This window comes from the organism of the source record quoted next, unplaced genomic scaffold, assembly GCF_019419815.1.
Source record: "Pyrus x bretschneideri cultivar Hongxiangsu unplaced genomic scaffold, Pyrus_bretschneideri_v1 Contig61, whole genome shotgun sequence".
Taxonomy (NCBI): Eukaryota; Viridiplantae; Streptophyta; class Magnoliopsida; order Rosales; family Rosaceae; genus Pyrus; species Pyrus x bretschneideri.
In genome coordinates this window covers 1,345,113-1,370,628 of record NW_025999800.1, presented here as the reverse complement: position 1 = coordinate 1,370,628, position 25,516 = coordinate 1,345,113, and the positions used below count along the sequence as shown (strand labels likewise).

The 25,516-nt window shown below is 36.2% G+C and overlaps 2 protein-coding genes and 1 long non-coding RNA gene across 3 annotated transcripts; 1 reads left to right on the top strand and 2 right to left on the bottom strand.

The window, feature by feature from the left end:
• Positions 1–1,628: 1,628 nt before the first annotated feature.
• LOC125471733 (beta-amyrin synthase-like) lies at positions 1,629–8,454 on the bottom strand. Its single transcript, XM_048572435.1, has 15 exons — positions 8,224–8,454; positions 6,487–6,672; positions 5,714–5,803; positions 5,306–5,503; positions 4,547–4,631; positions 4,257–4,423; positions 3,867–4,172; positions 3,615–3,734; positions 3,387–3,509; positions 3,215–3,313; positions 2,954–3,010; positions 2,643–2,833; positions 2,377–2,554; positions 2,110–2,274; positions 1,629–1,950 (listed from the first exon to the last, which is right to left on the bottom strand). Exons 1-15 carry the CDS (start codon positions 8,422–8,424, stop codon positions 1,831–1,833), a joined length of 2,286 nt encoding a protein of 761 aa, XP_048428392.1. The 5' UTR covers positions 8,425–8,454; the 3' UTR covers positions 1,629–1,830.
• Positions 8,455–19,169: 10,715 nt separating this feature from the next.
• On the top strand, positions 19,170–20,487 carry LOC125471797. Its single transcript, XR_007253883.1, has 2 exons — positions 19,170–19,785; positions 19,873–20,487. It is a non-coding gene; the product is annotated as an uncharacterized LOC125471797 (long non-coding RNA).
• Positions 20,488–20,633: 146 nt separating this feature from the next.
• On the bottom strand, positions 20,634–25,302 carry LOC103935921 (protein STRUBBELIG-RECEPTOR FAMILY 5-like). The gene is made up of 16 exons (XM_009345742.3): positions 25,212–25,302; positions 24,656–24,788; positions 24,496–24,567; positions 24,332–24,397; positions 24,145–24,216; positions 23,993–24,064; positions 23,710–23,781; positions 23,562–23,627; positions 23,317–23,379; positions 22,945–23,240; positions 22,441–22,670; positions 22,068–22,339; positions 21,848–21,968; positions 21,585–21,721; positions 21,339–21,495; positions 20,634–21,033 (listed from the first exon to the last, which is right to left on the bottom strand). Exons 1-16 carry the CDS (start codon positions 25,300–25,302, stop codon positions 20,860–20,862), a joined length of 2,094 nt encoding a protein of 697 aa, XP_009344017.1. The 3' UTR covers positions 20,634–20,859.
• Positions 25,303–25,516: the final 214 nt, after the last annotated feature.

Here is a 25,516-nt window from a genome sequence, read left to right as displayed (position 1 = left end):
TTCATATGGTCTTCTAATACGGATTACTAGGCAGGATCATCCATATACCACACTACTATTTGGTGTAGTCACACAATCACACATCACACATACATACCTCGTACAAACGACTTCTTACATCAATCCATAAGAATCACAAGTGTAAGCACACACACACACACACTATTGGTTCAACGTAACAATAGATATCTAGTCTCTGTCTTGTTCAGTCAGTTGCATATTGGTAAGCATGATTGTAGAAATACAAATAGGCGATTCCATCGAACGTAAAGCCTTCTTACGCCTTATTATCGAGAGTTTTTACTGGTAGTAGTACCTCTGAGGAGGGCTTTAACAGTACTTCTGCTTAGAGAAAATAAACATACAAGTTCTACAAGATAATTCTAACATGATTCCTAGCCCATCTCCTTCCACTGGCATTCGCATATGTCATTAACTCATCTAGTAGCCCAATAAACATGTAAATCCCGGTAAGGCGTCACCTATAGTTAAACCGAGGTGCACATCCCCTAGGATGAATCGTCAACCAAGATAGGCCCACTGGGCTCTACTAAGTCTCAAGTAATGCTAATTCCAGCATTTCAGAACGATTTGGGATATGTTAACCAAAATTCAACCCTTGATCAACATGGTCATGAACAGTTGGTCAACAACCCTTCATTATCCAATCAGGAAGATCCCCATAACATATTTCAGATTCGTGAATTCCTAAGAGCCTCACATTAGTCACACATCAACAACTATAATTTCATGACGATCCAACGATCGAATCTTTGCCTACCACAAAGGTCAAGTGGATGCTCTTTGTGAAATTAGATTCAAACAATGAAATCTCATTGAATGGACCTAAAAATGAATTTAGGGCATCAATTTTATTCTAAGGAGACAAAGTCGGGTCACTGATCGCGAGCTGCAGCACCAACATTCCAGGTCTAGCTAATTTGATTATGTCACACGTTTTATGTGCAAGGCATTCTTTATTTAACTAAGTCTTCAACATCCCAGCTCCACCAACAATAGAATGATAAAAATCATTGCAAAAATAAATAAAGGAAGCAGAACCAAACGGATAAGTCCCATCAATGAGAAGTACTCTAGATCTAGCACACCATCCTTGACTTCAAAGGTTCTTCTGCAATATCCAAGTAAACAGATATTTGTGGCACTAATCTAAGTATAGTGATTAGCATAGTTATATATGTGGCCTTAAGACAACTTTATTTGCATTTTGGGAAAGTTGCCGTGGGATGAAAATTTTTATGTGTTTCTTTGATTATTTGCCTTATGTTTGAGGGACTTTCAAAGTTTATGGCCTTTTATTCTAAATTGTGAAAAATGCACTACAAGAATATTATCAATAAATTACTCAATCAATACAAAAACACTAGAAATGCACTATACTGAACAAAGGACTTTCAAATGACACATTGGTCTCATTTGAAAGTTTCTTCAAATTTATTGCATCTAATCATTTTCAAGTCATTCCATCTTATTTTTGTACGTAGTACATTCTTAACAACTTTGGCCTAAATTACTGGGAACACACCTTTGAGTAACATCTTTCACAACCTATTCGCCCTATAATGTTGTAATTTTAGTCATCTAATAAGAAAATAAAGAATTAAAAATACATCCGGCAGAAATAGATTTTTATTTTATTTTATAAATTTTCTGTTTGAAGAAGTATAATTTCTCTGATTTCCAAATAGGTAAAATCTTACTTCCTCATCTGATTGATACACTTTTTGTATAATACATAATTTCAACAACTGGCTTTTATGCATATTAATATATGCTGCATGTAAGAGCTACACGATACAGAGAGCCTAATCACGCTTTGGAAGGCAATGGAACCCACTTGCGGTATTCTGCAAGAGCCCACAGGGGGTAGATGTTTCTATAAGCTGCATAATGCACCATACAATTCTTCATGAACACTCCAGTGATTTCCTGCCATACATGATTAATGAATAGATGTTATAAAACGTATACGCAACACAATATGTTATTTTGTGTTTCATCCTTTTTACTAGTCAAGCTTGCAATGCAAGTGAGGCTGGGGAAATATTTTCATATTGTTTGGAATAGATGTTAGGGTAAGCAAGATACCTGCTGAGGAAAATCACCATTTTCCATCTGAGAGTTGATTATCAACTTTGCTGCACGATGAAGAGGTGCGGGGTCTCTTTCGGCCTGTCCTGCATAAATCAAACCCATCATAGCCCAAGCTGTGTGTACTAAATTTGATCGGTTTCCTTCAAGAGGAACGTACTCCTGTATCACCCACCACAGAGTGAAATATTTTAGTCTAAGACAATGAGATTAACTAAGAAACTTGGAGCTCGCTTCAAACATAATCCACCTCCCATATTTTACCTTTTTCGGACATGAAAGGTAGCTCTCTCCCCAACCACCGTTCTCTTTCTGGATTGTGAGTAAAAAATTAATAGCTTTGCGTATAACTGCACAATTGTCGAAGGTCTTGCCAGCAGCTGTTAACCCTCCAAGAGCAAACCAGGTACCATATGTGAAGCAAACTCCCCAATTCCCGTACCTGGGCAAATGTTTCTTAACCAAGTTGTTTCTCTGCTGTAGTTGTTAATCAAAGAAATCAAATTTTTGATTTAATAATATGATATTACCATGAACCGTCTTCCATTTGTGTATTTTCAAGGTACTGTGCTGCATTGGTAATAAATTGATCTATCTCTTTCTTCCTGTGGCCAGGGTACAACTTCTTAAACAAAACTAAAGCCTGAATTGCAGATGAAGTGCACTCCACATATTCATGCTCAACAACAATGTCTGCGAAGAATTCCGTGGGATTCAACATCTGGGGAGAAAAAAAGAAGTGAGAAATGTCCAGTAAGTACATACTAATTAATAATGCCTTTAGTTTCTTACACATCTAACTAAGTTCGACAACATTACTCCAATTCTTTAAAATTCTTACTTCTAACCATTCTGCTGCTCCAGCTGGTTCCCAGGCTGCTAAACCACCATTTTTACTCTACAATGAGCCATAAAATGAGATTTGTAATGAGTAGAGAGACCTAATAGGCCTTGCAGTGAAGAACAAAAGTCTTCAAATGCTACAAGTTTTTTAAGGTTTTTAAAGTAAGGCAGTATGCATTAGGTCCAAAATTTGATTACGGCAGGGAAACAAAATGCAACTCATACTCATATATATGACTGACTGACATAATAGTTGTACCTGTAGGGAAATTAGGACATTGACAGCATCGTATAACCGCTCAGGTTCCATTTTTTCACCAACCAGCTCCGGTGGCATCATCGATAAAAGCAGGCAACACTGTACAGGGGATTATGGTGAGAAAAATGGAAATAGCATTTAAGGTGGATAAGTAAGTTGTAGTATTTGTTACCTTTAAACCCTCTGCAGTGCAATCAGAAACTTGCCATCCATGGTCTTGATCAGAGAAAGTCCACGATCCTTTGGAAATGTGGCGGTGCATGCTTTTGAAGTCACCCGATGGATTGTCCTTAACCTTTACAATTCGATTCCAAAACAGTCACTAGTTAGAACAAATTAATCGATGCACATACACATTTTACAAAAAATGAAAGTTCAGTTGACTATATAAAAAACGAACCTGAGATTTCTTGACGAAGTCATGTCCTCTAGCAAGTGTGAGTGCAATTTCATCGGTTAGATTGGAAGCAAGCAAAGCTTGAATGGCAAAACCAGTATCCCACTGTTGACTGCCAAAACCCTGCACGTATTAAGAAAATGTATCAATTTATAATGTTTTCCAATGATTTAGAAGAGTAAACTTTTGAAACAGAGAAAAGGGTAAAGAACAAATCATCGTATCATATACTGTATTAACAAAATGTGTACTAACTTGCATCTTCATCCCATCCTCAGCAACCCATAAATAATCTGGTATCCTGGCAAGATGCTTTTTAAAATAATCACCATTTGGATCTTCAGCCCAACAAGCCAGCATGCATAACACCTTTTCGACACATCCAATGGTAATGTATCTGCTGTTTTCATCTTCATAATGAATATGCTCCATTGTTACTTCGAGAGCCCTTTTCCTGATCAGCTTGTTAAATGGCCAGCGAGTAAGAAGAGGCTCCGTACATATGTACAGACTATCCCATAGAAAGTCCTGTATCCAAGGATGAGGGTAGTAGATGTCCTCCTGCATTCAAATTACCGCAATCAGTTTATGTACCTAAACAGGAAAAAAATTGACTAATTAGCTATTTATTCAAGTTCAACATACTTTAGCACAGTGATGACGCACTCCCTTCCAGTTAATTTCGTCGTAAGGCTGAGCATAGAGTTCTTCCCTTAATTGTAGTATGAGAGGTGTGATTGGACCAACAAATCTTTTCCCATATAAATATGACATAGGCATGTAAACCATCCTACAGTAGCACCACATTTTTGCTGCATTTGCATGTTGTAGAAGAGAGTAAAAAAGAAGACTATAGGTAGAGAGAGACTAATTAAATCTTTCAACATGTGAAAGATTGACTTATTTGTACTTGTGGAGTTCAGAATTGTTCTAACCTGGATGCATAGGAAGAAATGAAGGCAGAATCCAAAACTCTGGGGGCATTGGGTTGCTTCCGGACCACTCAAACACACCAAGTATCTGCAAGAATCAATTGAGCAAGATTAATTAAAAGGGGAAACCCTCTTAAATAATAGTAGTGCAGTGTTCTCAATACCAAATATGACTCGATCACTCTTTAATATACCGAAATAGTTAGGGTTATATACGATTTTGGTCTGCCATCTGTAAAGTCATATTTGACTTAGTCTAGTTAAGAGGTGGTACTCCACCTTTAGAAGATATAAAGTAATTAGAGGTGGTACTCCACCTTTAGAAGATATAAAGTAATGGTTAATTCTAAATTTCACTTCATCTTTCTCTACTGAATAAAAGCTAAAAGTTTAAATAATTATTTGATTATGTATGCATTGGATATATATGGTATAAGTCACACCACTAGTTTGGAGTCAAATATGACCTTATAGCATTTATCTTTTTCTTTTAGATTGCAACTCTAATAGAGGTAAATTTTAGTAGGGGGTCACCGCTATTATAGAATGTATCAACAATAAGGTTAGTTTTGTTAATATTGACCCGCTATCATTAACAACTATGTATCTTTATACGTTGTCGATATTGACCCGTTATCAATTTTTATATGGCATGTATAAATTACCAATATGTTGACAATTTGCCATAGTGATAGTGCAATTTAAGAACAACAGTTGACCCGAAGCCTAAGCAATTTGTCTTAGTGCTGCAGATAGGCATACCGAAAGCCAAGTTTTACCCCATGAGGGGATGTGGGTAACACTGCCATGATCAAGAATCCACTTTCTAGCTCTTACACAAGCATTGTCTTGGTCACCATCAGGTCCTTCTCCAAGAATACGCATACAAATGTAGCTGAGAGCGGTGCAGAACATGGTGCTGTGTCCTTCGATGTGTAATCCCCAACCACCATCTTGATTCTGAATTACCCAAAACATTAATGCATATTAATTAGCATTATTTATTCAGTATTTTTATTTATACAAGTGGGATTTTGGATGCAGAAATGAAAATTGTTGGCCAACTTAACTGCAACCCTTGGTGGTAGTTTAAGACAAATAAGCACATTTTGAAAATTTTTAATTTTATCCAATTTGTAAGAAAAAATAACAAAATGTATATATATGTACCTGATGATAGTATATGTAACGCAGAATTTCTTTACGGTGTTCTGCATGGAATACAATGTTAAGATGTCCTGTAATGTAAACACACATGACCTGCAAATTTTTGAGTAAAAAATTGGAAGGAGCAATTAATAATAATCCCAAATATTTGGAGTTAGGTAAAAACTCGAGAAAATATGCTATTTATTTTTAAGCCCCAAAATGGGAACATGGGATTGCAAGTAAAATATTTTCATAGTCGATTGCACTTTTTGGAAAGTTGACATTAGGTGTAAACTGTGTAGTCATAGAGAAACTTAGTTATTCCTCTCAAATTTTGAAAGTTGAAAGACTATATATTTAGAGTAATGCTAGAGAGATTAAATTTGTAGATAAAATTTTGTAAACTCATTAACATGAAAGTTGATAATTGGATTATGTTGATAAACGTGCTCATTCGTACTGATGACACATTATTTAGTTTGCAAATTTTGTCTAGAAATTTAGTCTTACATATACATTGGGATGATGCTAGAGAGATTATCTATTTAAACCGTAAGAAATAATCGTTAAAGATTGAATTAGTACTGCATATTTTCTATTAGTAACACATAACATGATTTACAAATAGGTCTAAAAACTTAATCTACCTAGCATTACTCATATACATTGGGTTCAAAACGTGACCTCATAAACTTAAACTTTAAGAAGTTGATGTCAATTTATCCATTAATATAAGTAGGATATTGCGTGGGTGAATAACATGATAGTAAACGGTGACAAAGTTAAATACTGACCAAAGGAGGAAGGTAAAACAACGGGCCGGCATTTTCGGCAGGCCAATGGCCATCGGTAGCCTGCAACGTTGAAAAGAAGTGGACAGACCTTCTCAATGAAGTTGTGGCCTTTTCATGTGTGATTTCCTCTCCATCCTCAACTTTAACTGGGGGAATTGTTTGTTTGAAGTTCTTCTCCCTTAGGAACTGTTGATAAGTGAACAGATAATTAAGTGCGATACTAATGAGCGGATTGAAGTTATGATTAAACAAATTTATGATGATGATATTATTATTAATTAAATTTTAATAAACCCTAAAGATTTATTGGTGATGCCCATCAGATAGGAAAATGAAAACTTTGTACAAGAACCAAGACAAACAAAAAATCTGATTTTTTATATTTATTATTATATTATTATATTCTTATTATTGTTTTCCGCCGAACAAGGCTCCTTTCAAGTCAAAGTGGACTCCCTCCTGTTCCCAAATACGTACGTATAAGATCGAGAGGGGCCCGATAAAACCCCCAACCAAGAGTATATTTATACTAATTGATGAAAATAAATTAATATCAAATTCGACATCACAAGAGTCAAATTTAAGTGAATTAGAATATTATTAAATTCTAGTATTAAGTGGCAAGAAGAAAATCAATTAAAATAGAGATTTTATTCGTACTTCAAAAATATCAATCGCACTCCTTCATAAAACCAAGGAAGAAAATATACTTGGGTAATTGCAAGATAACATATGTAGATTGCTAATATTTTTATACAAAAAAATATTAAAGGTGGAAAAATTAAACTGATCAAAATTTTGAATGCCATGATGGATACTATTAATCAACTGAGTAACAAATGAGTAAACCTTTTGCAACAACTCCCAAAATAATAAGTCTTAACGGTGACTACTCTTTCTTAAGTAATATTTTCTCTCCTCTTTTCTTAAGTAATATTTTTTCTCCTCCTCAAATTATTTCACTTTAAAAATAATAATAAAAGTCCAATACAAACAGATTATGAGAAATGAAATTACTCACCATAGATCAAAAGTTAAAAACTTAAAAGGGTCCAACGCTATTCACACACTTGTCTCCTCTCTATGCATTTTTAAGTGAAGGATATTGTTTGGGTCATTGGGTGGTTAGAGTATGTTATGGTGCATTCAAGGAACAGGCGAGCATCATGCTAGCTTGTTATGGAACTTGTGGATTTATTTATATACACACGTCATACGCTATATTTAGCTTCCTCATTTTATCTTCTTAGCTTCATTGCATGCCATTCATGACAGAGAATACTTTATGGGTGTACTTGTTCACTTGTAGTTAACGTCTTTTTGCATACAAACTTCATTATTAGAATTCCGTTTATTCACTTTATATTCTAAAAATCAATTAAGTTAGAGAACTTTTAGTCGCTCATATGCATCAAATGAATGAATGGTTGATAAATCATTACCAAGACTGTTGATCATGTTCGATATATATAAATGACTAAATGATCTCCAAATTGATTGATTTTCAGTAAATATGATCTTTAGATAATATGGAAAAGTAAAATAATATCTTTGATTATTGTATGGTGCATTAATAATAAGTGGGTGGATAAATAGGCAAGTAGACACAAGTATTAATTGCTTCTAATAAATAACTACATCGGTGAAACCAAGTAACTAGAACTCACATTCTTTAAAAACATGGTTTACGTTGCGTAAACTAATTGACGATATAAGTTTGGACGAAGTAAAGCATACCTGCATTTGCCATAGGAGATCACCACTGGGCTTAACCTGATAGCGGTTATTGTAGAAATGAAGACGAGCTTCTTCCACCTCAGCTCGCTCTTCGGTAGTTCCTGCTTCAGGGTCAAACTCAAATATCTGCCTTCCCACGAAGTTGTTTGTGCTGTAGATGTATGGATCATTGCCACCATCTGCGACCTTAAGCTTCCACATTCTTCAATATTTTTATTTCTTTCTTCTTATAAAGCACCTGTTGCATGCATGCAATCTATGAGTCACAATACGTATATTTATATCACCACTTTAAGGGGAGAGAGAGAGAGAGAGACCTGTATATAGAAACTTAACTATGTTTTCAATGGACGAATATATAAATGATCACCTTCCCTTGTGTATATATAGAGATCGGAACATAAAAAAATATAGGATGCTTTATATTTTGGTCCTTACAATTCATTTTTTTAGATAAAAACCCATTTATCTTTAAAGATCCAGTTTAAGCCCAAATTTAAAATTTGCAAACATATAGGAACACTGTTGACCTATTAATGCAATTTATTTACACTCATGCCACTCATGTTTTATGGTCCCTTTTTCAAATTCCTAAATTTATGCCAAATTAAACGTAATAGAAAAAGTGAAATAAAATGAAAAAAGTGTTTGCATTAACCGTATCTATGTCAAACTAGAAAAGTAGTTTTTTTTTTTTTTTTTTTTGTGATATATTTTGTAGCAGTTTTATCCATATTAATTGGTAGGTAAATTAGTTTGTTCCAATTATTTAAAAAAAAAATACTACACCTATGTTATATATTTTGAATCAAATAACATTCCTCTAACTTGTAGGTAAATTATTTTCTATGTATTGGTATATATGTTAGACACGTTTTGTTGTTGTATAAACATGAGTGGAACATAATATTGTTGATTTTATACATCAAACTGCATTTCTTTTGTTATAGGTAAATTATTTTCCATGTACAAGTACTTATGTTAGGCAAGTTTTGTTGTTGGTACATACAATATTTTGTATCATTGTAAAGAAAGCTATTACATTACACCCATCGTATAATTGTTGTAGGTAAATTAATTTGTTCTAATTATATAAAAAAAATTACACTACACCTAGTTATATTTAATTTTTCCAATTATTAAAAAAATTTATACTACACCCAACCAAATAACATTTCTCTAACTTGTAGGTAAATTATTTTCCATGTATTGTTAGATATGTTAGGCACGTTTTATTGTTGTATAAACATGGGTGTAACATAGTATTTTTAATACTATGCATCGAACTACATTTCTTCTTAATATAGGTAAATTATTTTCCATGTAATTAGTACATATGTTAGGCACGTTTTGTTGTTGGTATAAACATTATTTTGCATCATTGTAAAAAAGAGATATTATATTACACCCATGGTATAATTGTTGTAGGTAAATTAATGTGCATGTAGATAATGAAATACAATGTTCTAATATATTAATAAAAAATGATAAATTCAAAAGTATTCAAGAGCAGGGTGAAAAAACTGAGTCGAATAGTTTTATGAAAATTCAAAACCTTTCTAAAAAATTAATATGCAATAAATTTTTAACATTAATGTCTTTTTTTTTTCTTGTTGCAAAATCATTTACTCTTTCCTTACAATTAATTGTCTACATCAAGTATGTAATAGGGTATTTTAGGCATGTGAAAAATGTAAAATGTGTGAATTAATATGAAGTTAATGAATTTACTTATGTGGATCCTAGTCATTAGGTTTTCTTTGAGTAAAAAAGTTATGTAGGGTTTTATATGAAGAAAATTGAGTTTGAAGGACTAAAGTCATATTTTCACAAAAATATATACAAGGTAAGTCAACGAGTTAGTTCAACGCAACACGGCAACAGGAAATTATTGAGGGCCGCGGATCTGTTTCTTGCCAATTTGGTCCTTCCTTCCTTTTTGCTTGATCTGTTATTACCATGTAAACTGGCATGTGTCCATGTTCAGTTTCTTAAGCGAGTTTAAGTCGCATAAAAGGCTGCAACACCTCCACACTCATATAGATAAGAATGCATGCGGTAGAACTTTATTACTATCAATCATGCCAATTAACAACCATACCTCAAAGCTTCCGAGAGGTTTTTTAATGTGTCCGGGGCAGTATAGTATATGTCATTACACAAGTAGGGAAGAAGTTTTATTTTTTTATTTTTTCAAGTACCCCTCCACTTATATGATGACATATAAAGTATGTATTCGTATTCTGAACACACTAAAAAATCTCTCCAAAACTTCAACCTCCACTATGCGTTACAAGTACCAACCATTGTTATCTTGGAAGAAAATGATGAGTGCTTTCATTCTATGAAAATCACTTAGTGCTTGTAATCATGATCACACGATGTACATTATTACTCATTGCATTCAGGGCTTGATGATGTTTCAAGTGTTGAGTTGAGTTTCCATCATCATTGATGAATTATATGATGTGACAAGTAATTTGTACATGACACGTCAATTAATAGTTTTACCTCATTAACTAATGATTACATGAATCATTTACCACATCATATAATGTGGTATAAATATATGATCTCCCAACATTACTCTATTCAAATAACGTGCAAAACTTTTGCAATTGATATCCTTTATTTTTTTAATTAAACAAAAGGTGTTGTTATTGATACTCAAAAAAAAAAAAAAAAATCATTCTACACTTCTCATAAATATATATATATTTATAAATATAGAAAGTTAATTTGACTCTCACAATAACCTTTGTATAGTGTCAATAATATATCAAAAGAAACATTTTTCTCAATAACCTTTTGAACATATTTTTATAATGCAGTTCATGATTGAAGTGGAAATGACTATCGCTTATATTTCTATCATGCAGCTCATAATTCATGATTGATGTCAATAATATTTTTACCTCAATTGATATCCTTTATTTTTTAATTAAACAAAAGGTGTTGTTATTGACACTAAAACAAAAAAACAAAAAAAATCATTCTACACTTCTCATAAATATATATATATATATATATATATTTATAAGTATAGAAAGTTAATTTGACTCTCACAATGACCTTTGTATAGTGTCAATAATATATCAAAAGAAACATTTTTCTCAATAACCTTTTGAACGTATTTTTATAATGCAGTTCATGATTGAAGTGGAAATGACTATCGCTTATATTTCTATCATGCAGATCATAATTCATGATTGATGTCAATAATATTTTTACCTCAATTGATATCCTTTATTTTTTAATTAAACAAAAGGTGTTGTTATTGACACTAAAAAAAAAACAAAAAAAATCATTCTACACTTCTCATAAATATATATATATATATATTTATAAGTATAGAAAGTTAGTTTGACTCTCACAATGACCTTTGTATAGTGTCAATAATATATCAAAAGAAACATTTTTCTCAATAACCTTGTGAACATATTTTTATAATGACATACCCTGACCGAGATCAGGGCATGCTGGGCGTCACGTGGAAGTGACGTAACCAAGTGCACAGTGCGGAAGCTAAGAAATAATAATAAAAGTACGAAGAAAAACAGACCTAGCTATACACAAAGTAAAATAACATACATGTGCAAGTGTAAGTGTGAGAAACAAAGTTCAGAGCACGGAAGACCTAGTGCAGTTCAGGACAAACAACACTAAATAAACACACCCAAAGGTGGTCCAACACTGGTGATAATCTGTCAGATAAGCCGGGAAAATCCTCTGGGGAGCCACCAAAAGCGCTAGCCAAATTAGAACCTGGAGGGGCGCAAAAACAGAAAGCGTGAGCGGGCAAAAACAAAGCTTTTCACAAATCATTTCATAAACAATCTTTTAACCCCTCGCCGTAAAACCTGTATACTTCCTAGAAAAATAGAATATATACATATATATATATATATATATAAAAATCATGGTTAGAAATATGCCATGCCAAATGCCTCGAAATAAAATGCAAGTAATCAGGTAATGCCAAACAATGCCATGTAATCTGTCAGCCGGAGTCACCTAACGTGACCTGTACGACTGAATCTAGAGCTCAAATCTTCAACTCACTAACTACACCTGCACATGAGTCGGAACCACCTAAAGTGGTCTGTACGATAGGACTGGGTGTAAAATAAGTACGCTCAAGTGCTACGATCACGTGAAGACTGGGCGAATAATCGCGGGTCACCTACGAGTCGGAACGACCTAAAATGGTCTGTACGACAGGACTGTGCACCTAACTTGGATCCAAGATGAGCGTGTGGTGCGGGAGGTGAACATCACGTGAAGGACTGTGGCCAACTATGGGTGAGAGCACTAACACCGGGGGTGCAGGTTATGAGCTCTTTATGCATCTCAAATCACTACTAAATATAAACATAAACCATAACTTACCTGGTACTTACCTGTGCGTCCGCAACACCAAACATATGTATATATGCAACTAATAATGCATAATTAAACAACAAATATAATGCATGGCATATAAAACATATAAATGTTTCATTTCACTTTCTGGGAAAAACATTAGTATATAGGTATATACGGAAAACCAAAAGCTCACTCACTGGTATGTAGAAGGGTCGTAACCCCCTTGCCTCGAGTGACCGTGCTCGTCCTCGGGATAGGTCTCACCTATATGCGAAACAACTATAAAAACGTAAATTTTAAAGCATATAACCAACATTACGAAATAACTTCTCATACAATGCTCAAATAGGGTGTATGAATACACCAACGTGATCTACTCAACCTCACGAACATCCCCATATTTTTAAAATAATTTTCTAACACCGCACGCACCCCCACGCGCCGGCTTAGGCACGGCCACACGCGCCACCCGCGCGCAGGCACGTGCCTGGCACAATGACGGCGTCAGTTAACGCCGTCAGGAATATTCCATTAAGTTTAACTGATTCCGTTAACGCCGTTAGGAATATTCCATCCAAATTGACGGAATATTCCGTCATCTTCTTCGGCCAAACTCCGGCGCCGTCGTCGGTGCCGGAAAACCGGGAAAAATTTAAAACTTGATATCTCTTTCGTTTTTCATCCAAATTTCACAAAATTGGTACCAAAATGAAGCTTACAACAAGAGGAACAAATCCATACCACTTTCAAGCACCAAAACCAACGGAATCTCACCGGGAAAACACCACCAACTTCGACCAAACCTGCAACTCACGATCCTGACATCCAAAACCTTCAAACAAACCACCCCGAGCCTCCTAAGGACCTCACCAAGCTTCCTACAAGCTTGAAATTCCCAAAAACATAAGAATTATGTGTGCATGAACAGTGACCAAATCGGAGATCTCGAGTTCGATGTGAAAACGAAGGTATCCTTACCTGAAATGGGTATGGTTGAACTCCTAACAACCTCACGAGCACAAATGTATAGTTTGTTTCCTCGATTCGTGATGATTTCAAGGGTTTGCCGTGTTGTCCGTACGAAAAGGTTAAGAATGGGAGAGAGATAGGGTCTCGGGACAGGGCAGAGAAAGAGAAATGAGGGTGAGTGTGTGTGTGGTCCAAAATCAACCAACCAAAGCCCAAAAAGGACCACACAATGAAACAAACATACTAGGGGCAAAACCGTCATTTCACCCCTACGGTACGAAAAGTCCGAGACAGGCTGTCACATATAATGCAGTTCATGATTGAAGTGGAAATGACTACCGCTTATATTTCTATCATGTAGCTCATAATTCATGATCGATGTCAATAATATTTTGTTATATTTAGATGGACATATTTTTTTAATGCAGTTCACGATTGAAGTGGAAATTGACTACCGCTTATAATTCTATCGTGCTGCTCATAATTCATGATTGATGTCAATAATATTTTGTTATATTTGTATGACTTTTTTTAATTTATTATTAGTAAAGGGAGGGAGAATTAATTGTGTACATTAAACATTCAATAAGGGTGTTTTAGGCATCCGAAAATTTTTAAATGGATAAAGTCAAACATAATTAATGAATTTGCTTATGTGGAGTCTAGTCAATGGGGTTTTATTTGAGCAAAAAATTTACGTCAAGTTTTATGTGGAGAAAATTGAGTTCCATGGGCTAAAGTCATATTTTCATATATATATATATATATATTATATGGAAGCCCCATTACCATAAGTTACAAACTCATATGTAAAAGGAGAAGCATATTGTTGCAACAAACTTGACTACCGATATATTAGAATATCATAAAAATAAAATAAAAATAAAACACTACATTATTTAACTTATGTAACAAATGTTTAATTGCTCTGGGGAAGGAAACATATCCCCAGCTATCATCCAACATTGCAGTCCATAAAATTCATTATAAAGCAATGAAAGGAAGGACATGCCAAAAGGATAAACTAGGGCTGGGCACGGGCCGGGCCGGGCCAGGCCCATTTTTGAAGGAACCAGACCTACCCATTTTAAAATGTAACGGGGCGGGTCGGTCCGGGTAGAAGGATTTTGAGTTTTGGAACACGGCTTTACCTGATCCGTTATTTACTAGACTCGCCACGCCCCGCCCCACGGGTCCAACTCTTTTTTTTAAAATTTTTTTTTATATAATTTATAAACTGAGAATAGGCACAATTTGACTTCAACCGCTGTGTCGGTTCCAGGCATGGAGACCCACAATCTGACCACGATAGGCATCCACTGCTTCGTGGGAGTGGATGCAATTGAGTCTACTAATCGAAGGACAACAATGGTGGAAGCTCCGTCGTCACAGCTGCAAACGAGGCTCCATCGTCGCAGCTGCCAAGATCTGAGCCTCTCTCTGCAATCCAGGCTCAGACCCATCAAAGTGAGTAATCCATTTTCTCCGGATCCCAAAACCCACTTGAGTTTGATAGGTCTTTCACCTCGTACGGACTAAACAAGGCCTCCCCTTGCCTAATGGTGCTCGCCGAAAGGTGAGAAAGGGAGGAGGAACGATCCACAGGTGGTGATAGTGCTCGCCGGAGTGTGCGCCACTGTGGTAGAGGTCGTGGTGGGGTGTGGGTGTGGTGTATCTGTGCTCTGGGAAGGAGAGTTGCAGAGATAGGGGCAAGGGGAAGGGGAATGAGGGAGAAGGTTCGAGAGATTGGGGGAAGGGGAAATATGGGGAAATGGTGTGTGTGTTCTCAGAGTGGAAAGAGCATCGACTTGAGAGAGAGAGAGAGAGAAAGAGAGAGAGAATGAGACAATGTTCTTGAGATTGAGAACTGTCACCGCCCACGGGGAGGAAAAAAGGAAGTGGCCTAGGAGACAATAATGTTTTTAAACTGGGATGTTACAAACGGATCAGTCCGGGTACTTTTTTTTTTTACTTTTGGACCCGACCTGCCCCAAACATTCCAAAGCTCCGCCCTTCCCCAGCCAGTTTCTCTTTTTAAAAATTAGGAACCATCCCGTACCTATCCCGAACCATGATTACCTGTCCCGACCCGCGGTTCCTATACTCGTTTGCCCACCCCTAGGATAAACCCCATGAATGAGCTGTAAGTTCTAAGTCCCAAACGCCATTCTTGACATCAAAGGTTGTAGAATTTTTTAGGTCGACAGGCCGAGGGCCTACTCCAACAACACCAATATTGTCCTTACTTTATCACTTGCCCAATCTGTCATATGTGAGGTTTTATCACAAAAGATCTCAGTGTTAGTTAGAATGGGATAATCCTATTTAAATTGCTTTCCTCCCCTATAAACTCATATGTAAAAGGAGAAGCATATTGTTGCAACAAACTTGACTACCGATATATTAGAATATCATAAATAAATAAATAAAACACTACATTATTTAACTTAAGTAACAAATGTTTAACTGCTTTGGCGAAGGAAACATATCCCCAGCTATCATCAAACATTGCAGTCCATAAAATTCATTATAAAGCAATGAAAGGAAGGACAAGCCAAAAGGATAAACCCTATGAATGAGCTGTAAATTCCAAGTCACCCCATTCTTGACATCAAAGGTTGTAGAATTTTTTTGAGGTCGATGGGCCGAAGGCCAGCTCCAAAAGGTATTAGTGTTAGTTAGAGTGGGGTAATCCTATTTAAATTGCTTTCCTCCTCGATGTGGGATGTCTGGCTTCCAACACGCCTCTGGCTGTGCACGTGGGTCCATCTCCTGGCTCTGATATCATGTAGAATTTTTCAAGTCATCAGGCCGAGAGCTCACTCCAACAACACCGATACTGTCTCCACTTTACCACATGTCCAATCAGTCAAGTATGAGATTTTATCATAAAAAATCTCGATATTATTAAAGTAGGATAATCCTGTTTAAATTACTTTTCTCCTCTCCCTCTTACCGATGTGGGATTGTTGTGTTTGGCTCATATACTTATGAGTTGGTAACAATTTTGGTAGTGTAACTTTCTGAATGCTACATGGAAATGGCAGCAGCCATTGGTGACTTTGTGTTTGGCTTTCGGTTGTGGCATGGAAATCTTGTTTCAAGAGAAGACATGGTGACTGCCACAAGAAAAGTTGGAAGCAAGTCTTGACTTTGTGTTTGCTTGCACGCAATTGTGCATGTTTTATTTTCTATGCAATAAATGGCAAATGGAGAAAAAGTTGTACTCTATAGGCTAGGTATAGACTTTGGTGCATGCTAGGTAGGCCAGGTGACAATTATGTCATGTGAACTTAAGACTTTTTGGTCTTGGTTGTTGGCATGCTTGCTATTGTATGCCTGTAACTAGATGCAATATTTGTGCATTTAGTATGCTTGGAAAGTGGGAAGGTAAGCATCTTAGAAGCATCCAAGGGGGAGAGCATGCATTTAGTATGCTTGGAAAGTGGGAAGGTAAGCATCATAGAAGCATCCAAGGGATCCGGCTCTCCCATGGGAAAGGTTGAACATGGGTTGAGAGAAAATCAAGAGAGCTAGAGTGAAAAGTATTCTAGTGAAAGAACTCTTGGGGTAGAGTGAGGCTCTTGGGAAAATTCTGTGAGTGGGTGTACAAGGGATTTGAGATTGGGTTATGTTGATTTAACTCATGTATAACTTGTACTGTTATTCTCATAGTGAAGACTAATATCTCTCCGGGGACGTAAACAGGTTTTTGCCGAATCTCATAAATTTCTCGATGTCTTTATTTCTTATATTTTATTCTGTTCAACTGTAAATCTGTATCTTGATGATATAATCTGAATTTGATTTTGCACTGACCGGCCAAAGCACAACATGGCTGGCTTCCAACAAAGGTCGTCTGTAGTACGATTCCAAAATAAACAGAGATTTGTAGCACCAAACCAAAATAGAGTAATTTTCAGTTTGTTAACTGCATTACATTGATTTCTCAATAAATAAAACTTACTTCCTAATATACTGATTCGCACACTCTTTGTATATATACATATTTTCTCGAGACCACTAGTCATTGAGCTCATGAACCCTCATAAAATAGTTCTCCACGGTGGGTAAATATACTGATTGACTATTTTGGATGAGTTACACAATACGGTCAGCGAAATTCAGGGTTTGGATGGCACTGGAACCACTTGCGGTATTCTGCAAGATCCCACAATGGGTAGATATTTTTGGGGAGCGAGAAAAGCATAGGCAGCAGAGGAAGCATGGAGACGTGCAGCCTGTGCCGTATGGGCGAGGAGCCGCTGACGCAGATCAACAAAGGTGGGTGTTATGTTAGGATAGCACCAAACCAATTGGAAGTCAACTCAAACTAACCCCCATGAAATATATCAAATGAAATGCAAGAACAAAAATAAAAAAGACACCAAAATTTGACCAGGTTTTTCGACAGTCAGTGTAATTAAAGTAAATCCTCGAAGCATTAGAAGCTCACCTAACAATCCACTATCAATCAAATGAGAGTGTTTACAAAGTGTTGGCAATCTCACAACCCAACGCCTCAATACATCCATTAACTCTCACTCACCAAAGAAACAAATAGAGAAGAAAATATAATGAATAATTTCCTTTCTATACAAAGCTCAAAGTGAATAATACACAAATACAACTTTGATTAAGTAAGTGCTAACCAAGTGAGAGGAGCACACTTTCTTTTTATCTCCAAAATGGGCTGCGGCACCCCTTTAATCTTTTTTATTTTTTATTTTTTTTTTCCCGCTGCTGCTATCAAGAAAAAAACAGCAGATAGCAGCAGCTGCCAACTAACACCCTAGCCATCTCACGTGGCTTTTCAAATGGGCTAAATAAGAGGCCCATTGAATGGGCTGGTGAGATCAATTAAAGCCCAATAGAATTTGGTCACAAATCAAACAGTTGGCAATGCAGGCATGTTAAGAATGGAGACCACAAACATAAGATAATCATTGTACAGCACACAAAGAGTAGAATGAACTAGAAATGTTGCCCGTCCGTTGCTGTGGAAATATAAATTGTATAAAACATTATGTTTGAAAGATATAAAAGGTTATGTCATAGAAGATTAATGTTATTAATATTAAAAAAAAAGATACTTTGGATGCGGTCCCTAATTCTTAACATTCTTTGATTAAAACCTTAATAGTATTCAAAGTTTGATCAAGGTCCCTTGACTTTGTACACCTCATTATATTACTATTAATATTTATATTTTTATAGTTTTGACATTAATTGTTTGATATTTTATGAGATTTATAATCCTATAAATTTAAAATCCCTCATTATAATACTATTAGAAACAGTTACAATAAAAAAATTCAAACATTTTGATTGAATAAATGGATAAAAACTATGTGAAAATAAGAAATAATAAATGGCAAAAGAATGTATCCATAGTGTTAAAAAAAGAGGGTACATTTTACCAAAAAATTGGTACATTTCACATATAACAAAGTGGTACATTAATAAAGAAGAATGGGTACATTATAAATAAATTTGGGTACAGATAAAAGATTAAAAATTATGAGTACAAATGAATTTTAAAAAATATAGGCGATAAAAGAAATTAATACATGGGTACAAAATAAAACTAAAAAGAAAATACTACAAATTTAAAAAAAAATTCAAAATGAATAGGATTTTAATCAATGGAGTAACAAAAAGAAGGATGTGAACCTAATTTTCCCTTAAAAAAAATTAAAAATTGTAAATCTTTTGGCTATCTATGTACAAAAGGGATTAGATCAACACATTCCACCTAAGTAGTTTCTTCAAAATGGACTTTCCTGTGAAACTAATTGATTAGAGTTAACCAAACTGATGTCATGTATCCTTTTTTAAAATATACCAAAATAGCCATATATTTATGCTGACAATAGGTAATCCACGACATAGATAAATTATACAATCACATAACTTCAACAATGAGAACATAATCACGACATTGATAAATTTCTCGCCCTCCCTTTTTCTGTTCCATTTTGTACTTTCGTATGCAGGCTGCACTACCAAACCAACACAAACACGCAAATAAAGATGGGACACGTGGATAATATCGAACTTCTGTTTGATGATGACATTTTCTACATGTCGTGCTTGCAGAGAAGGTTAATGCGATCACCATCAAGCTTACCAATAATATGCATGACATAAGCTAGCTGAAAGATCGGAAAAAATGACCAAAATTTTGCTTATGTGATATGCATGCATTCAACCACGTCATCAAGGACGGTATGTTAACACGAATGAAAGTAGTTTTCGACTTTCGGGTGGTTGCTTTTAGTCTGATGCATGAATAGAGCGAGTCCTTTTTTGCAGATCAAGGAGGAGGAAACGTGATTACCAGCGTCAGCCACGGAGACTTAAGAAAAGTGTTGATGGAGACAATCTTAATCAGCCTTAGCAGAGTCAAGGCCAGCCACCACTGAGAGAAATACACTCGGAGAGAGTAGAAACAAGGTAGCTGCACACCGGTTGATCAGTTTTATACCACGAAACATATTCAGGATTAGGCTTGACGGAAGCATTATCAGTAGCAGGAAGCTCGGTGTTAGGTGCAGAGGAGGAGCCATCAACATGAGAGAAAAGATCATGAGCAATCAAGAAGGGACGTATCTGACACGTCCAGTTGAGAAAATTAGTCTCTGTAAGCTTGAAGAAGTGAGTCACATTAGGTCCAGAAGGAAGAGAGGGAGCTCAAGAGGATGAGGAAGCGGCTGCCGTGGTGGAAGGAGAAAGCAAAAAAATTTAGGTCGAGGGGGGGAAGGGCTGCGGCACAAGTTGCAACCTTAGCTCGTTCATACCATAAAGAAATTATAAACTTGGTAATTATATTCATAGCACAAAGGCATATATATACAATCGCTTATATTGACGTACAAGTAAGGATCTGTACAAATTATGAATCCAATCAGAATTAAATTACAATATTAATTCCTAACCTTAGGAGAGACGGTTTCCTTGAACAAGACTCTTCCTCTAAAACAAAATTCTTAGGTCACACCCCGAACATGTTTTACTTTCCTGAATTTCCCGTTGTACTTCTCCCCCATGATCAATTTCCAATAACCTTTTTTTTTTTTCTCAAATCTGCTTCTCTATAATGAACAAGCTAAAATGCCTCGGAGAACTTTTAGGGCCCATAATTCATGAGAATAATTTTGAAGTAAATCTGTTTTAAAATATTGGGCAGCTAGAGCAGACAGAGAAAAACATTTCAAAGAATTGACTCAATCTGTCTCTTTTATGCTTACACGATATTGATCAAAATGAAAACCGTTGTCCTCTCGATCGTCGCTACCATCATCAAAAGTCAGTCAAGCGACGAGAAGCTGCAAGATCTTCTCTCTTGCTGCTCATGGCACTAGAGTTATGAGACCCGAGACCAAAATCCTCCCTCATGTTCGTAGTAGAGCTCTGCACTAACCGCACCAACTGTTGCACCACCTCTGACATCGGTGGCCGAAATTCTGGCTCCCGCTGATAGATGCAAAGGAATAAAAGTTAATGAACAAATCTTTTGCCATTTCCCGAATAGAAAAGAGTAAAAGCATAAGTGAATCAATATTGAAAAAGCAGTTTATTTTTTTCAAGAGAATTGTTCATGTACTGTTCGAATAATGTTATCTGTACTACATTTACTAACTACTTGCGACCCACCTCTATTAGAGAACTGTTCAGGATGGTAATGATCCGTAAATGTGGTACAAATCGCAGTACTATATCCCAAAATTAAAGTTAAGCCTAGCCAGTGGCTTTAAGGCATCTAAGCCACTAGTAATTACCTGAACACAGATAGCAACAATATCAGCAAACCGCGAGACTGACTTGGGAGGGTAGAGTCCACGCAGTGCAGGGTCAACCATTTGTGACAGTGAGTCGAGATCATGAAGCTGGGGAGTTGCCCATCGCACAAGGCACTGCTCCACTGGTGGTTTTGAACTAAAGAGAGGAACAAAACCAGTTTAGAATTGCATGACATTGACAATGTTAGCGAATGCAAGGGAGAGTGAGAAGCAAATCTAACCTACCTGTCAACAGGCATTCGACCTGTCAATAGTTCCAACATGACTACTCCAAAACTGTAAACATCACTCTTTGCTGTATACGCTGACGGCTTTGTGCATTCTGGAGCATTGTATCCCATCCCAAGGTTTTGGCTAGTACGCTGAAAAAAACAGGAGGAGAAATCATCATCAGTACATAAAAATAATCGTATTCTCTATAGACAGCAAAGCCCGAATATCCTATCTATGAAAGATTGCATTTAGTTTGAAGAGTGACGGGAATTAACCTGGTGAAATGTTGCCAAGCCATGATCACAAAGACGGGGATTGAGTTCGATGTCAAGCAAAATATTGGATGATTTGATGTTCTTGTGAACTGTGGATGGAAAGCAACCATCATGGAGGTACCTGGAAACAATTTACAAAGAGTTTACTAAATTATTACAAGAAATCCTGGTAAATGAAAATAGCTAATTGCTAGATATACAAGTATATATATTCACTTACTCAACAGCCCGGGCAGTGCCTAAAGCGATTCTGACTCTTGTGTTCCAAGTTAGGGGATTACTATAGTCATCCGACATGTGTAAGAATTCATGAAGCGAGCCATTTCTGAAGTACTCATAAATCAACATGTTGTGCCCGTGTTCTGAGCAATAGCCAACAAGTTCGGCGATGTTGGCATGACGAATCTTGGAGATGTTTACGACAATGTTAGAAAATTCTTGCGGTGGTGAGCCTTGAAAAAGTGAGGAATCAATCTTTTTAACGGCTAAAACCTGATACATATGTGGCATAGAATTATTGGAAACAAAATTTTAACATGAACATATAAGTATAGCTAGAGAAATAGCAATCATATAATGATAATAAAATATACCTTCCCATCATCATATTTAGCCCTGTAAACACGTCCAATGGAGCCCTGCCCGAGAAGGCGAGCTGGTGCAAAGTTAGCAGTAGCAACCTGCAAATCTGCCAAAGCGTAAGCGGTAGCTTTTACAGAGGTGCTTCTTCTGGCAAAGGATTGCAAACGGCCAGACAGTGACTTGAAACCAATTGATGGAGATTTTGAAACAGGCTTTATGTCAATTGAAACGGCTGCAGAATCTATCAACAGCATATCGTCTAGTTAGTCGAGAGTGATCCCACGTTACAACGTAACAAGAAAACTATAGTAGAAAGTTAATTAAATCCATATAAGAATAGAGAAATGATTTACGCACGCTCTTTTTGTCCCCTTCTGCACTCGCCCCTTTTTTCTAGCCTTTGGATTGAATAAATCAAAGGACACTCAAGGGACAGGAAAAAGGGGAGAAAGACACTCTGAAGACAATACTGGTTATATTATCCACCAAAAAAAATTTATTAACAAACAAATTACCTTTGTAGTCAGAAGTCAATTCTTTAGATAAATCCTTAGATGAATAGGTGCGAAACGACTTGCGCTGGCTAAGCCTGTCATCATCGAGGAGATGCGAAGAAGAACGTTTTCTTCTTGAAAACAGCGCAATTATAATTGCAAGCAGCAACAATACGCCAAGAGCTATCCCAGCTATGGTTACTCCAGCGACTACAGAAGAGTTGCTGCTGCCACTCCTTTTGCCTGACCCTCTATTGCGGTGCGCACCAGGAGGAGAAGGCGGAGATGGTCCAGACGACCAGGAGTTTCCTCCAGACCTTCGATTAGATTAAGTCAGAAAAAAAAATTCTTAAGCACTGCATACCTACATTGATCTTTGAAAGAGATACTCACTTTATGTTTATACCCTTCAAATCGTTGGGGATCCAGCCAGAAAAGCGGTTGTTTTCGATATTCCTGCCAGCACAATAATGAATTCATTGTGTGAAAAAATGTTACTAACTGTAGCTGGTACATAACGAAAATCAAAGTTGTTTTTTTTAAATTTCAATAAGTGTTTAAGAAACAAAACATGTTATAAGATGTTTTGCTAAATGAATTTCATTTGTAGAACAGAAATCTAGATCAAAGACACGTACAATTCCTCAACGGGAGTGTTCACAAGCACGTTGATTTGACCGGTAAGTTGATTGTTCTGCAGATACCTGCACAAAGACATAAGGGGCTTACCAACCAGGAACCTAGAAAACGTATAAATATAAATTTAGAGGATTTAATGCTTCTTACAATTTTTTGAGGCTTGAAAGCTTTCCAAAACTCTGAGGCAAGTTGCCAGTTATTGAGTTGTAAGATAGATCCCTGCACATGATTTCGTGATATACGAGTTAGTCACTAACCCTTAAAGTATAGCAGCAAATATCTGTCAGAACTAAAAAGAGAATACCGGAGGGAAAAATTAACTGTCGAATACGAAAGAAGAACTACTACTGATTACATTCTGAATAAATTTCAAGTAATCAGGTTAAAATATGAAAGTGGGACCTTTGATGCAAAGTTTAGAAGAACTTACAGTTCTTTGAGTTTAGTAAGTTTGCCAAACATATCACTCAACTGTCCGTTAAGCTTGTTACGACCAAGATTTCTGCATTCACCGAAAGAATGTTTAGAAATGGAAGTGACTTCGTTAGAACATTATGTGAACTCAGAGCATGTTCTACTTACAGGGTTTCAAGGCCAGACATCTGAGATACTGAATACGGTACTGTGTTCGAAAAACCATTTTGAGAAAGATCTCTGAACATGAAGGTCATGAGATTAGTATTGACAACGATGGAAATACTCTACACACGTGCGCGCACAAACTATAACACAGTGTAATACAATATGAAATGTTTGTCTGCGGACTTACATATACTTTGCACTAGGGGGCAGTTGATAGGGTATATCACCGTTGAGGTTGTTCTTGCTTAAATCACTGTACTATGACGAAGAATGCACATCCGTCAGCTTATGCGCTTTGAAAAGAATACCGAACAAAAAGAAAAACGCCTATTCTAATGAGCTAAGCCTTACAATTTAGTGACAGATGTTAAGCTTGCAAGCTGGTATCCCATTGATCCACTGAGCCCCAGGTCAGACAAGTCTCTGCAAAAATTTCGATGGAAAATAGGTTTAACTTGTGAACTGGAGACATTTAATGTAAGTCTTGATGTGTGTTTGAAATGAGAAATACATTTCGGTTACAGATGAGCCTGAGCATGTTATCCCTTTCCATGACTCGCCGCAAGGGTCACCGCCACTTGATTTCCAACCTTTTAGTTTAGAACGAGATTGAAAGCTGTTATACATCACATTAAGGGCAGATACTGCAAGATACACAAAAACATCAGAATGTCGATATGGGAAAATATGTAAGTACCTATCTTCATTAGATCTTTTAACGGAATGTAAGCCTATAAGAGGTAAAAACCACCCGAAAAATTGCACATTGGAAATGTTTGGAGGAAGCTAAAAATCTAGAGGCCGTTATGAAATGTTTCTGAAGCAAATTTTCTTGTGCCTTTGCAATTGATCATATGACGAACATCTCTCACGATCTTTTCACCTGATTAATTTTGTAATTGTAGTAACCTACTAGTAATACGTGATTAGCATATGTTTCTTAAAAAAAAAATTCTCAATATGACAAAGAAATTCTCATCGTTGTAACATTGAGCCTGAATTTTAGGTTCTAAACCCAAGAAACTACACACTAACATAAATCAGACCAAAACAAATTTGAGACTTACCATCTTGAGAATTGGTCTTGGAATAAACACCGGTTGCGAAGAACCCTAATAAAACAACCCACAACACCAGAATGTTGTGGAAGTGGATCATCCTTTCCGGCACAAAAAATCGAAGCAAAACCCAGAAACAAAAATAAATAAATAAATAAATCACAAAAAAAAATGATGGGTTATGTGGTTTAGATTTGATTCAACATTGATCGATTAAGAAGCAACAAAGAGAAAAAAGACAACCCTAAATAACATTAAATTTGTTTAATTGTTTTGGCGAATATTGTTGGAATATCTGGGGTGGTTTTTTTTTT